Source organism: Planococcus citri, chromosome 5, assembly GCF_950023065.1.
Source record: "Planococcus citri chromosome 5, ihPlaCitr1.1, whole genome shotgun sequence".
NCBI lineage: Eukaryota > Metazoa > Arthropoda > Insecta > Hemiptera > Pseudococcidae > Planococcus > Planococcus citri.
Window position 1 is genome coordinate 24,630,182 of NC_088681.1, and position 14,735 is coordinate 24,644,916.

The 14,735-nt window shown below is 34.6% G+C and overlaps 1 protein-coding gene across 1 annotated transcript in view; it reads left to right on the plus strand.

Moving 5' to 3' along the window:
• LOC135849364 (nephrin-like) overlaps positions 1-14,735 on the plus strand; it is a 380,313-nt gene that overhangs the window by 174,675 nt on the left and 190,903 nt on the right. Inside the window, exon 2 of the mRNA XM_065369755.1 lies at positions 13,569-13,713. Coding sequence (XP_065225827.1) covers positions 13,569-13,713 — 145 coding nt within the window. The remainder of the gene's footprint in view (positions 1-13,568; positions 13,714-14,735) is intronic.

Sequence of the window (14,735 nt, forward strand, 5' to 3'; positions counted from 1 at the left end):
TCATAAAATTTTTTTAAATTTGATCAAATTTCATGAGTTTTTCATAATTTTTTATGATTTTCTGATGTTTTGTTTAGTGTGAATGAATGAATAAATTTTTATTTAGAGACGCCCAGCAACTTAGGCTTTTTTGCGTCTGCTGTTTTTGACACAGATTACAAATATTAATTCATTTTGCACAGATGATTACAAATACATTCAACAATATAACAACAAATATAACATGAAAAAAATAAACAGGAAATATATAACATGCAAAAGAGAAATAACATTGAAAAAAATTGAGAAAAAGCACTAAGGAAAAAATAATGTGTTTAAATATCATTGAATAAGTTAGACTCTTTTAGAAAAATGAACAATTTCTGGCACAGATTTTCATCATCAGCTTTCAGATGAGCATATTTAAAGTCACTGCCTAATATATTTTCTACTTTTGATTTGTATAGTATGCATGAGTCCAGTATATGTTGAATGGTTACATCTGTATCACAAGTTGGGCATTTTTTCAGAGATTTTTCTGAGAAGAGTGAGCTGTGTGTAAATGTGGTGTGGCCTATGCGGATTCTAGCTAAAATTACTTCTTCTCTCCTGCTTAAGCGATATGAGGTGACTGGATTTGGTGGTATGGTGTTTTTGTACGATTGAGTTTTTTCTGTGTGTTTATGTCACTTTTAACATGTTGTTATAAGTTTTGTGCTAATTCTACTCATTTTTGATAAATGCTGGTATTCCACCTTTTTTTGTTCACGTTGAATAATTTTAATGCTTTTTGATTTCTAATACTATTTTAGACATACGTTTTAATGATGTTTTGTCCCATTTTTCCTGATTTTTTCCGGATTTACGTGAAATGTCTCTAGTCTTTGGTTAGTTTTAAACGGTCTTAATGTTTTTCAAGTATAATTTTTTATGCCATTTCAAACTCAAAGATTTTTGTCTAAATTTTGATGAATTTTCATTAGTTTCCAGATTGGACTGTATCTGATTAGGTCTGATCAAATCCATTCCAATCTGGTCAAATTCAATTGGATCCAGGGATTTGATGAGATCTGATCAATCCTCATCAAGATCAAGTCTATTCAGATGTGGTCAAAATTTAATCAGGGGTCTCACATGTATTATTTTGAGATTTTAATAGTTTTTCAACTATGCTTTATGCTAGTTTTACCAAATTTTACTGAAATTTCATCAGTTTTTGATAATGTGAAATGATTTTGATGGTTTCTAAAAGTGTATTAATTACTCGTATGTCATTTTTAGCATTATTTAATATTTTTTAAATTAAATTTTATCTGCAGTGTCGAGGCCAGGAGTGGTGAAAGGAGCATCTGCTTATTTTCCCTGTGGACAAAAATTTAGTGCAAAACATTTACAATGAAGTGTTTTTATAACATATACCTACTGTCAAATTTCAAGTTTTTGTTTTTCCCTTAAAAAAATTCGGGAAACGTCACATCGCCACTAAATTTTATCAAATTTTTTTATTTTTCGTAGGTACCTCTAGTTCAAATCGTAAAATATTCCGTACCCTTCAAGAAAATATGAGCACATGTTGCAGTTAACCATTGCTTAGGCTAACTATACCTACTATTTTGTCTCCCTCTCCTACCATCCTTCGCAACCGCGGATATTATCTTCGTTACTTACACCTATACAAAGTATGTATGTACTATCGGTTACCCTAGCATAGAATATTTAAGTATTTCCTTTCCCACTTGTCCGTGTAGTTGAAATAATCGCACGTGATTATGCAAAAGCGAGCTTTTCACAGAGTTATACTTACAGTGAATAAAAAAAATGAAAGTGTAAAGGTTGCGGTAATTGAAGGGTAATTCTGAACTGTGTAACGTTATCGCGGAAGCGTGACGGTAATAGTGGAACAGAAAAGTTTACTTCAAGTTTTATAGCCAGCTACCTGCTCTCGTTGTTTGTATTGACGATTTTTTCCCTTTCACTCTTTCTCTTTTTCTCTCATTCTCTTATTCATCACCCCATTAGGGAGAAATTCACAATAACCATGACGTCGAGTAATAACATTGCTCGATGTCGATGGGGAAAAGAACTCGGTAATTGAAGTTTAGCATATCGATGTGCAGGTATAATTTTTTTCCTCTCCTAGAATTTTTGAAATTGAAAACCACTCGTTTTCTTTGGAAGCGAATTCGATTTCGCTTTTTCTAAACTGTTATCGCACGTTTAAAAGTTCAGACATTGGAGTATACTTGATCGATAGGTAAGTTAAATGATGATAAAATATCCTCGGTTGCCGAGTTTTTGTAGAAAATATCAAACGTAGCGTAAGTACACGTGTTTTTGATAAATTACTCGCAGTATACTCGGAGAAAATAAATTATCTCGGGTAGACTAGGTACTTGTTTACATTCCAGCATTAAATAGCTTTTTGGAAAATGGTCACATAAGAAGATGAGAGAATGGATATGAATTTGACCTCAGAGATGCGAGCGTGGAAAGGAAAGGGGTAAAGAAAAGAAGGAAACAACCCTTCTTTATGAAAATATTTCCCTAGTTAGATAACAAGAGTAGAAGAAACAGTCTCGCTTAGGGCAGAATTTACTTATTCAAAAATATAATTCCATACATCATTTTTCTAAAGGAAATTTCCCAAATAGATAATTTCGAAAAATAGAAAACATACACTTCAATTTACTTACCTAGCAAAAGCGTCGAATTCTATACCAATTTGACATCATCATATTTACATGTTTGAAATATCATTACGAATCCAGGTGAAATTCCATCTACAAGCTTTTTGCGGTTGACAAGCCATCAAAATTTTGAAAAATCTAGAAAAAATGGCCTCAAAACGTAACTAAATGACTCGTGACACGGATAAGAATTTTGTGAAAACACGCGCCAGCTCGATTCAGTATTCGAAACATTTCGAACATTTTATACTTATAAAGGCAAATTCTAATGTAGCGCTTTGCTTTCGCTATTCCAGAACTTCGGTCACGTTTACAGAAAACAACGGATCGTCGACAATGAGGTAGGGAAAGCGCATACCTAACATAAAAGCAGTGAAAGAAAAGTCTCAATGAACTTTTCCACACAAAAGTCTCGTTCTAAAAAGTAATTTGCAAAATTAAATTAGATTTGTTAATACATTTAAGTAGTTTGTAAACTCGCGGTCATACTTGGAATGCAGATTTCTCTTGATGAAAAAAAAAAACTTATCTACACGTTCTACGATTTATACACGAAATTGAAAACTTTCCTTGCGTAAAAATATCAACGTCTTTTTTTTATAAATATAAAATAAGTATGTATAAACTGCGAAAATTAGTTTGCTTCGTCATTCAGACTTTTTTCAAGTTGTAGAGTTTCTGAAAAATAAAAATACGAAACGAGGTAATAGTGTTTTTTTTTCTTTTTCGAATGAACGTGTACCTACGTACTTTTTTTATTTTCATTGAAATACCAAAATGGGATAAGGTAAAGTGGGGTAATTCCGATGGCAAAATTCAAAATTTTAGCAGTTTCTCATTTTTTGGATTTCCTGTACATTTTGGGGCAAAAACGATAAAACAACTTTATTCCTACATCCTTCAGCTACACATTGACTATATTGAAGAGTGATTTGTGCGGAGGCTTCATACATGTAATCGAAAAAACATTTTGGTAGGTTGAGCTATCGGAATTACCCCATTTTTGGGGTAATTTCGATAACAAGTTTTATAAGGAAAGTAATTCTTCTGGGGTAATTCCGAGCCAGTAATGTTGAAATATACCATTTATTGCATACTTAGGTTTTTATTTCATGTAAATTGAATCATTAGAAAAAAAATTATTTTTTTTTACAAATATGCATTTTTGAGGCATAATTTTTGAAAACTAGACTAACTAGAGAAAAAAGCCCCCTTTTGAGGTTTTTCTTTGATAATTTCGACCCCCCCAAAAAATACTACATCAAAACTGAGAAAAAAACATTGCTGGACAATTTTGCTAGAGCTATCGGAATTACCCCACGGCATGAAAAATGATCAACATGTTTGATAATTCAATACTACCAAACAAATAATTATAAAAGCAGAATCAAAAGAGGTACTGACACTTTAACACATATCCATCAAATTTCAACTTCTAAACAGAATTTTTCAACAAGCTTTGAACGATAAAAACAAGTTTCAAAAAAGCACTGTTTTTTGCTGCAAAGGTTTTGGGCATTCAGATTTTGAACACTGCACAGACTTGACAAAACGAAGCAGATGGACCATCTGATCATTAATGGGTGTAGGTTGGCACTAAAACTACCTACTTTCTTCATCATTTGTGCTAAAATGTGTTTTGCAACAAAGCTAGAGCTTGCTATCGGAATTACCCCATATCGGAATTACCCCACTTTACCTTAAATATTTCGACGAAATCGTTTGACCTCCGAACTTAACAGACTTTTTAAGTGTTTACCCTACTTTACAGAACCTTTTTTTTCCTTCTCGAAAACTCGGATTTTCATTGCGAAATCAAAAACCATTTTATTCTGTCTATTTTTTTCCCTATTACCTGAAATGGTAGGTATCTTTGTAAATTGCAAAACTCTATTTTTTTGGGGAGGCTTTATTTTACTTTTGGAGAGGTTCTCTTAGACGAGATTTTCGTTTTATTCTTTATCTAAAATAATCACTGGCGAAAAATAAGGATTTGTATCGTTAGAAATGGATTTTGAATAATGTCCCTAAATCCATAAGAAATAACAAAAACGTTTGATGAAAAGTTCAATATGATTTTTTTTAAAAACCTTCACATGAGCAACCCCCGTCTAAAAAAATTCAAACTGTTACAATTAAGATAAAAATGAAGTCTTACTCGTAACTCGGTTTTTTTGTACACCTTACTTCTGAAAAGTATAAACACAGATAATTCAGCTTCTTTACTTAGCTAAGTAAATCAGTTCATTTTGTTTGAAACAAGAGGTGTAGAAAATTTTAGCTCAAAGAAGTGATTTCAGTGCGGACCTCAAGGAGCTGATGCAGCCTCCAAAATTGAGACCAAAACAGAAAAAAGTTATTTACGCATGAATTCTCTTTGTTTTTACCATAAAACTCAAAAATTTGGGTGAGATGCTCTCAGGCTTAAAAGTTTATTTTTGACGCATCAAGAGTGATTAATTCGTGGAAGAAATTCAAAACTCGCTGAAGGTTCTAGATTTGCTCAAAATTTGATTTGTGGGAGTTGAAAATTCCTCACATTTGTTCATTTTGCTCTACAAAAATATATATTTCATTAAACAGTGTCTGTCACTACCACTGGTTTTAAACAGTGTCTGTCACAACCACTGGTTTTGAACAGTGTCTGTCACAAACACTGGTTTTGAGCAGTGTGTGTCACAAACACTGGTTTTAAACAGTGTCTGTCACAGCCACTGGTTTTAAACTGTGTCTGTCACTACCACTAGTTTCAAACTGTGTCTGCACTCCCACTGGTTTTAAACAGTGTCTGTCACTACCACTGGTTTTGAACAGTGTCTGTCACTACCACTGGTTTTAAACAGTGTCTGTCACTACCACTGGTTTTAAACAGTGTCTGTCACTACCACAGGTTTTAAACAGTATCTGTCACAAATACTGGTTTCAAACTGTGTCTGTCACTAACACTGGTTTTAAAGTGTGTCTGCCACTAGCACCAGTTGTAAACAGTATCTGTCATAAACACTGGTTTTGAGCAGTGTCTGTCACAACCACTGGTTTTCAACATTACATGCCAGGTACTGTGGGACTACCAGTTTAGCCGAGCTAACAGATAATGCACGCCATCTGTTTGCAGAATCAAAAAGCTGAAACTGGTTCGAGCGTCTATAGAGGTCAACACTGAGGAGCTCAGGGTCTCTAAACTACCCGTCTAGCTCCAAGGTGCTTGTGTAGATGTCACTAGAAAGCAACGGTAAACTACTAGTGGAAGCTCGAAACAACGTTGATTCCATAGAATAATCACAGTGGCAATAGGCATACGCCTCACACTGTTAGGGTACCACAAAAATGTGATTTCCAATGTCCTGTAAAGGATAAGGAACCACGACGACATGTCACAGCCACTGGTTTTAAACTGTGTCTGTCACTACCACTGGTTTTAAACAGTATCTGTCACAAACACTGCTTTTAAAAAGTTCAAAATGTTTCCATAAAAAGATTTTTTTTCAATTTTCTCAATTTTTAAAAATTTGCTAAAAATTAAAAAATTAATCAACTTTTGGGTCTGATATTTTGGTTTCGAGAGTTTTAGAACAGGTTCTTTTAATCTAGCTTGATTCATTTTAAATCTAAGGGTGCCAGTTTAAAAAGTTTCTTGGTAAGAAAAACTCAAGTACAACAATTATACATACATCATTCATGTTTGGAGTTATGAGAGTCTTGAGATGGACCAGGAGAGGGGATATACTACACATGCTTCCCAAACTTTAAAAATCAGTATTATGGTCATTTTTTGTGGATATTTTGCCATCAAGTGGCTACATATTTTGACCTAAAACTAGAGAATGCATTGTAAAGGGAGGAATTGTCGCATTTTCTATCACTTAGGTGAGAGAAAATTGTTCTGTATTCAGCTGCTTCTCATATTAGTTAGGTATGTAAAAGCGCATTCTGGTGGTTTAGTTACATAAAAGCACCAGCTGATGGATTAGTTCTCTCTTGACAAACGTGTTGTGAGAGCTCCGAGCCACACTTCAGTCATCCACAGACTCACCATGCGTAGCATGGGTATTTCTGCCATTCACCAAGATAGGTCTAAGTCAGGCTTCCTATCTGAGAAGATAAGACAAGTCAAGGTGTGGAGCCTTGTCTTTATGGACATTATATTTACGTAACATGAACTATTCATTTGTGATCTGTTGTGTTAATATAATTGGGATTCAAATACCCAAGGTTCAAGGTGGCTTGGGTGTTACATGTACTATCATCCTTATTGAAAAGCTCTAAGTAGAGTCATGGGTAATGAATCTGTCCTATTTGTTCCCTGGGTGGTGCATTTGCACATTATCTTGAATACCTAGTATTCATTCCTATTTATCTAAATTGTATATACTTTGGTATTACATAACTTAAAGAAAAGATTGTAAAGATATCGTAAGTGCTTAATCAATAAAGCCAGTACCTACTTTATAATCGCCTGAGTAATACCATTTATTTATTTGTGTCTTTATTTACAAGTATGATATTAATTTACTGCAGAGTATGTATCAAGGCGGTAAATTGCCAGTGCCTATGTGTCCTAGCACTAGGTAAAGGTTCACTTCCTTGAAGTAGGGTGGAAGATGGACCAATGTATGAGGTAATAAGCGCATAGGGCTAAATTCCTCTTTACAGCATATAAGTCAACCCCATCCCTCCAGAAATAATGTTTACTTCATAGGAAGCAATTTGAAAAGAGGCTCAGATGCCCCAAAAATTTTGTAAAATTGTAAAAATCATTACTTTTTTAATCTGATCTATCTGTCTTCACTATCACACAGTTCTCTTCAGCACAATCAACTTATTTTTTGGAACATAATCCTCCTCCCTCACCTCTCCCTGGCCTCCAATTTTCAAAAAAATTGGGTAATTTCAAAAATTCATTTTATAGCGTCAAGCCAGCAGTTTGAGGTCGCCGAGGTCAAAATATTTACATTTTCATTTTTGGATTTGATTTCTTGAATGACCCCCTTCCCCCGTCACTCAAGAAGCTCATTTTTCAATGGGGGGGGGGGATTGAGAAGGTAATGATAGGGGAGATATCTCAACCAGCTAAACAATTTGTGCATCTATTAACAAATTTCGTCTTTTGATTTTTGGGTAATTATCATAAATTCAAATTTTGTCCTATTGTTCATGAAAAAATTCAAAATTTGATTAAATTGAGGTAACACTATTTTGGACCTTTCGAATTGATTAGTAATGGGCTTGCGTTGTTCTGGAGCCTCTTTCGGAGAGCTCTTTAGCTCTGAAAAATCCACGCCAAATACTTTTTACTTGATTCGTTCAATATGTATGAGGCTGGAAAAGTAATCAACTGTGGTGTGAATAGTTTGAGTTTGAGTTGCTGTGCTACCAAGCAATTACTCAACATCTGCCAACAAACATCCAATATGGGCTCAGCAAGTACATTCGTATATGAAAATCGTTCAGGACAAAGTAGTCCTATATATTTTTTTTTAATTCAAGATCTTGGATCTTTTAGAAGAACAAAACAGTAAAGTGGTAGGTACCTATTTATCCAAAATTTTAAACTCTCACAATGTGAAAAAAAAAATCAATAATAAGAAATCAGTCTTCCTCTGGAGGAGAGGTAACACTTGTCTAGATAGACCTCCGTAGCAACCAAAAGAATCATTATCCGATTCGTATCACACACCGTATATTGTTTCGAGTGAAAGACCGGAACCTCACACCAACAGTTTCTTCGCAACATCAAAGTGCTCGTCTCATGTGTTAAGAGCAAGTATATGTCATCAATGAATAACGTAGTACAATGGCGTAAAGCATAGCAGAGCATCCAGGAGTAAAAATGATTCAAATCTTTTCCGCTGTAACCAGGACAAAGGGTGGAAAAAATACACTATGCGCGATTTTATTAAAAATAAAAAGCGTCTCGTTTATCGTTGATATATACGATAGCGCTGAAAATATGTCTGTACGAGAGAACAAGAATAATACAAATAGGCATTATGAAAAATTAGATACATCTATGTCAAAAGGGGCTACAACAAAAAAATGATGTGTTTGTTAGAATGAAGAGTGAGAGAGTGAGAGAGAGAGAACCTTCCACGAAGACACTAAAAAAGCATTTCCGTTGCCATATATTTCTCGACAGAAGCGTTTAGCTGTATGCTCTCGAATTCCGCTGTGTACTTATTTTACATTATAGAGCTCGAATGGCGAAAATTCTCGTTATGTAAAGAAAACGAGCATAAATTAACGCAATTTTTAAGTTACTCTTCCGTTCGATTGGTTTTCGCAAAGTTTTCGCTGTTTATTTACACGCGAGCGTTCGAGTAGAAAAAAATTCACCCGGAGATGTTTCGTGTGCCTTTTTCGAAAAATATTATTATTATTTTTCAATCCTATTTTCTCCCCATGTTAAATAATCAGCGAGTAATCTTCGAATAACCCATCCAGGAGACTGAATTGTACCGTTGTTTCCGGCAGGGTTGGTGAAATTTTGGACCAACAAAATTATTATGTTTAGGTAGAGGTACATATGCGTAAGAGAGTACACGAGAAGAACATCTTTATGGAGGAGAAAAGTTGGCTTGTTTATAAAACCGGGTCAATGCGAGGATTAAAATGAAACTTTAGCCGGATTGTTGTTAGGGTCGGGGCCATATTTTCGTATAATATATTCATTAATTAATTTTATTTCGTAAGAGTGAAAAGATATACCAAAGGGTTCCAGGACGTGTTTGAAATTCAATAATTACTTCGGCGTCGTCGTTCATATTTTCAACGCATTTCGAGGCCTCGGCTCGCGACGACATCCACAGTACGACGAAAATATATATAAAATCAAAACAAGGCTCTACAACAGCGAGAAAAAAAGAAGAAATAACGACTACCGAGAATTTAAACTAAATTTTTACATCGTCTGGTGGTATCAAGGCGACTCGACTGCGAATTTAAGAAAATCAAAATTACAACTACAACAACAACAAGAAAAAAGAAACACAGAAGGTAGGTAGGTGAAGAAAGAGACACAGCGAGAGAGAGAGAGAGCCCTTCAACGAGTAAAATTCAGTGCAAATAAATCTAAAATTACCGCAACGTATTTCTCACGAGAATTCATAGCGACTTTTTAGTTTAACGAAAACTTAAAGAATAGAACAAGTTGGACGAGCAGAGCAGAGGTACGGTAGTTGTAGTTGTGGCAAAGAAAACACTGCTAGAAAAAAAGATACACTAACCACAACATTTGCTTTGTGAAAATCTCAAATCGAACCGAAGAACGGTAACTCTTACAAGTTTGCGCGTTTTACTCGAAAACGAACATGGGTTTGTTTGCGGCTCTATTTTTAACTTCGTTTCAATTCCCCGAACTTAAGTAAAAAATGTATATTGAATTTAGATTTAGTTTCCTTTGTAAGTTGTTTATTCTGTTTGGGTCTCCATTAGGAGTACAGGTTTCGGTCAATTTATGGCTCCTGTGGAGGTGGCAAGTCCTTGTTTTTCTCGCTTCTCGTATGCATTCTATCGTCTGGATCTCACAAGAGAAATTTATACGTTTGGTAAATCGACCAGTAGCCAAGTTATATGCAGAGACAACCTGATGTACCTTGGGGTGGTCTTTATTTTTTTTAAGTCATTTTCACTTCAGTTCTCTCCTTAATTTTTAAAAAATTAAATCATGTTGTGAAAAATTAATCTCAAACATGAAAAAAAAAAATACTTAGCGAAGGTGGAAAATTTTTTTATGATTTTGAAGTTTTTCCATTTGAGAAAACTCTTTTATTTTTCTTCTCGCAATTTTACCTTGAAAAATCCACAAATCTGTCTGCAGTTTAAAAACAAAGCTGTCTTATCTATTTAAAATTTCTGAGTTTTTGAAAAAAAAAACCACATTAAAATATGGACTTTAATCTGGCACAGAAACCAATTTTGAGACATTTTTTTCAATTTGGCAAATTTTGCTTGCTTAAACTTGACACATTTCGTTAAATTTTGACTAATTTTGCTGAATTGTTTTGTCTAATTTTACTAAATTTTTGAACAATTTGGCTGAATTTGATTGTATTTTTTTTTCAATTTTCGACCCACGTCATTATATTTTAATACAGTTTGCTCAATTTTTTTTTACCAATTTTACCAAATTTCTGATCAATTTTGCTCAATCATTGACCATTAGCTAAATTTTGACCAACTTTGCTAAATTTTTGGTAATTTTTCTACATTTTAACCCATTTTACTGAATTTCAATTCATTTTGTTGAAATTGAGCAATACATATTTTCTAAATTTTGTCAGATTTGATACTCATCACAAAAAATCAAAATAAAAAAAAATCAATTTTCAATTCTAAACATCAAAAAAAGTGTAAATTTATTTAGTTGTCTTATTTTGACCTCTTTCTGACGTATTTCATTCAAAAAATAATAAAAATTACAGAATTACACTCACAGCAAAAAAATTAAAGTTCGTTTATTTTTTCAATTCACTCAGTGGTTAAGATGTGATATACATGTTATACATATTTACCTATTTCTAAGCAATTTTATAAAATGATGTATTTGTATATAGACGCATTAGGTAGTTACTCTGTATAGAATAAAACATAGCATACAGTCCACAAAGTTATCACTATTTTCATGGTCCTTTGGGCCGGATAAAAATCAGTTGCAATGTACGAACCTGCTAATGACAACAATATAGACACTGCACCTGGGCCCTCCGGGAACGGGAAGACATAAAACTGCAGGCAATGGGGAAAAGGGACGGTAGTAAAATCTTGTGCCATGCCAATATCTCCCTCTGGGTGCTTTTGGCTGCTCTGTACTTCAATCTGCAGGCGACGGGGAAAAGGGATGGTAGTGATATTTTCTGTAGTTTCAATTTCTCTCACTTGGTGCTCTTGGTTGTGCTGTATTTTGTTCAAGAATTCGACAACAGCGCAGCCTCACTTGGTGCTCTTGGTTGCGCTGTATTTTGTTCAAGAATTTGACAACAGCGCAGCCAAGATCACCCAGGGGGAGAAATTTGCATGACACATGAAATTCAGACAAAATGGCTGCTAGTTTTATGTCTTCCCCAAGGTGCAGTGTCTATACACAACAATGACGACGTTTTTCTCGGTGATGACATTTTGACAAATGACAATGGTACAAGTAGCTCCTCGACTTCGACCTCGACCTGGACCTCGACTTCAACAAATATAAATAATAGAAACGTATTGAACGTCTTACTCAGCGATCTTCGAAAGCTTGACATTGGTTCAGTTATACCAATACCAGAAATCATCAATGCAGAACTGTGCGACATACACAACTTGAAAATCAAATTCGATGAGGTCGCCAGAAATTTATTAGCACGCGCCGGTGAAGATGATAGCATTGAAAATACTTACTTGATCCAACTTCAATGCAGAATATCAAAATACATACACATAAGAAATTTGCTAATTCAGAAAAAGCATGACCATCTTCAAGATTTAAAATTACCTAAGCTCAGTATACCAGAATTTGACGGCAATGATAAAGATTGGCTAAATTTTTGAAATGTCTATGTGAAGAACATCCACAACAATACTAAGATTCCGCCTGAGAGAAAACACAGCTATTTGTCAACTCTATTAAAAGGAGAAGCTCTTGATTTAATTAAAAATTAAACCAGAATTTTGATTTTTTTGTGATGAGTTCATTTCATTGAGTGAAAGGGGGTTTCCGACTTTTCCAATGGATAAGTAAAAATATGGGTCAATTGGGCCAACTTCACCAATCAAAACTTTTTTTCATGTTTTAAAACAAAAACTCACATTTTTTCGCGAACTTTTAATTTTTTAAAATCGACTTTACAAAATAATGTCATCCTAATTTTTTAATGATGTTTTTCAGCATGAAAAGTACGTTGTCTCTAATATTTTTTTCCCCCAAATTTTTGAGAGTCAGAACGATGTAAAAACTACATTTTGAAACTTTTCGAGCTAATTTTTCATACGAAAAAAATTAGCAACACTGATTTTTATATCACCAAAAAGCCTTTAAAAACCCCTAACTAATGGAAAAAATCCATTTTGGTAGATATCACGGTTATTGAGTGATCCACTGCTGAAATGGATGATGTTTCAAGTTCACTGAAAACTTTCGAACCCCCTAGCAGCCTTTAAAAATGGGCTAGGGGGCTGTGATTTGCGCCATTTTTCATCCCTTCGGAAGGTCTTTCCACAGGAAAAATTTCAAAAAAGTTGCGACCCTCCCCCTCTCCTTATCACGCCTTGGTCAAATTGACGTACAATGACCCTACAATAATTATTCATGTTTTTGAAATTGAAAAAGAAAGCAAGTTTGTTCTATTCACTATAATTATGTAGCACTCAGAGAGTTGATCCAAGGTTCACTACGTTCACATAAAAAAAATACACAGGGAATGAGGTCATAAAAGGCAAGAAAAAAAATCAAAAGGACTACTACAGTATACCTGCACTTACCTATCTTACCTAGCTACTTCCAAGGGCTAATTTACATTGTGTAAAAGTATTGCAACGTTCGAGTAAACTTGTTAATGAAATATGAATGCTAAAGGCAACGGTTACTTATGCAATGTGATGAGTTTAAAACATTATAACCGTAATTAAACTGCGAGAAAATTTCATTAACTTGAAAGCACCCTGCTCTTGTTCAGTATAAAATTACAATACACATATATTTACCCATAAGTTTCACTCTTTGTACTCGTGTAGTCGTCGTACTATACCTATCTATCCACCTACCTACCTTTATAACTCCATAGACCATAGCCCAACATCACCAACCACATCGTCGTCGTCGTGGACATGGCGTAATCCTTTGATTAATTTTTACCTACTTAATTAGAAGCTACTCGTTTCGCTATACTACCTACTGTACAGTTTTTAATGCTATTTTAAATTTTCCAGTTCCTGTGAGTCAAATTAGCGGAGTGCTCGGGGAAAGCGTAAGGTTACCTTGTGACATTTCCGTCGCCGAAGGTGTTCATCGCGAAGAAGATAACATCGTGCTGGTTTTATGGTACCGCGAAGATTTGGGAACACCTATATACAGGTTGGTGAATTTTCAAATGCGTATTTCGTACATAATAAAGTTTGTTAATTAATATTTGCGCAACCTAGTACGCCAACGATAACGCGTTTATGGAGCGGAATTCGCTCCTCGCTCGCTGTAATCATTACACAGTTCAGCGACACAAAGAGATAACAGCACATGCACACTAAATGACCGTCGTCGTGCGTCTAGAATGTGTCGCGAATTATGATCAGTAGGTACTTTAGTATTGAGAAGTACCTACACGTTTACTGCTCTAGATACGAGCGAGCTTGTACCCCTAAAAACCTTTGCTACGTTTCACTTCCTTGCCGGTATTACGGTTCAATTATCTAGTTAATCGTGTGAAATATGTATTCAGTACATATTTAGGCTTTTGCGAATGATTACAGGATAAGTAAAGATAGCTAAGACTTCTTCTCGTTGTCAAAAATGGTTATTTTTTTCGAATGAATTGTGGGATTTTCGAAGAATTATTTAAAGTTGGTGTCTTTCGAAAAACTTTCAACAGGCGACTAAGAATCCGTACTTATAGCTGAATCTCGTAAAAAATTGACTAAAATTGAAGAATCAGAATTAAGTATACGAGTACATATGCAGGATTTTAGGTTGCTATACTTACTTATTTGTACTTACAAGGGAACCTCTTGAGGTGTCACACTCCGATTTGAACGTGACCACGATTTTTGAAGAGGGCATAGTCTAAAACCCCCAAAACCAAATTTTCAGCTGCTCAAGTTCATTTTTCGATTTTTGGCAAATTTTTGAAAATTCAAAATTTACTGCTTTTGGCGATTTATGCTTTTTTTTAAAAGTACGTACTTGAGCAGTAAAAATGATCAAAATAAAATTACCCAAATCCAAATTTTACCATTTCCAGCTATTCTGGAGCCTCCAACGCGATTTTTCAATTTCTCCAGAATTTTGAATTTGCTCCAGAAGGCGTGAATATGAAGTTGGGCAGCTAAAAATCGAGTTGTGTAGGTATTATGTACACTCGACCTGTTTAACGAGTTTATCCA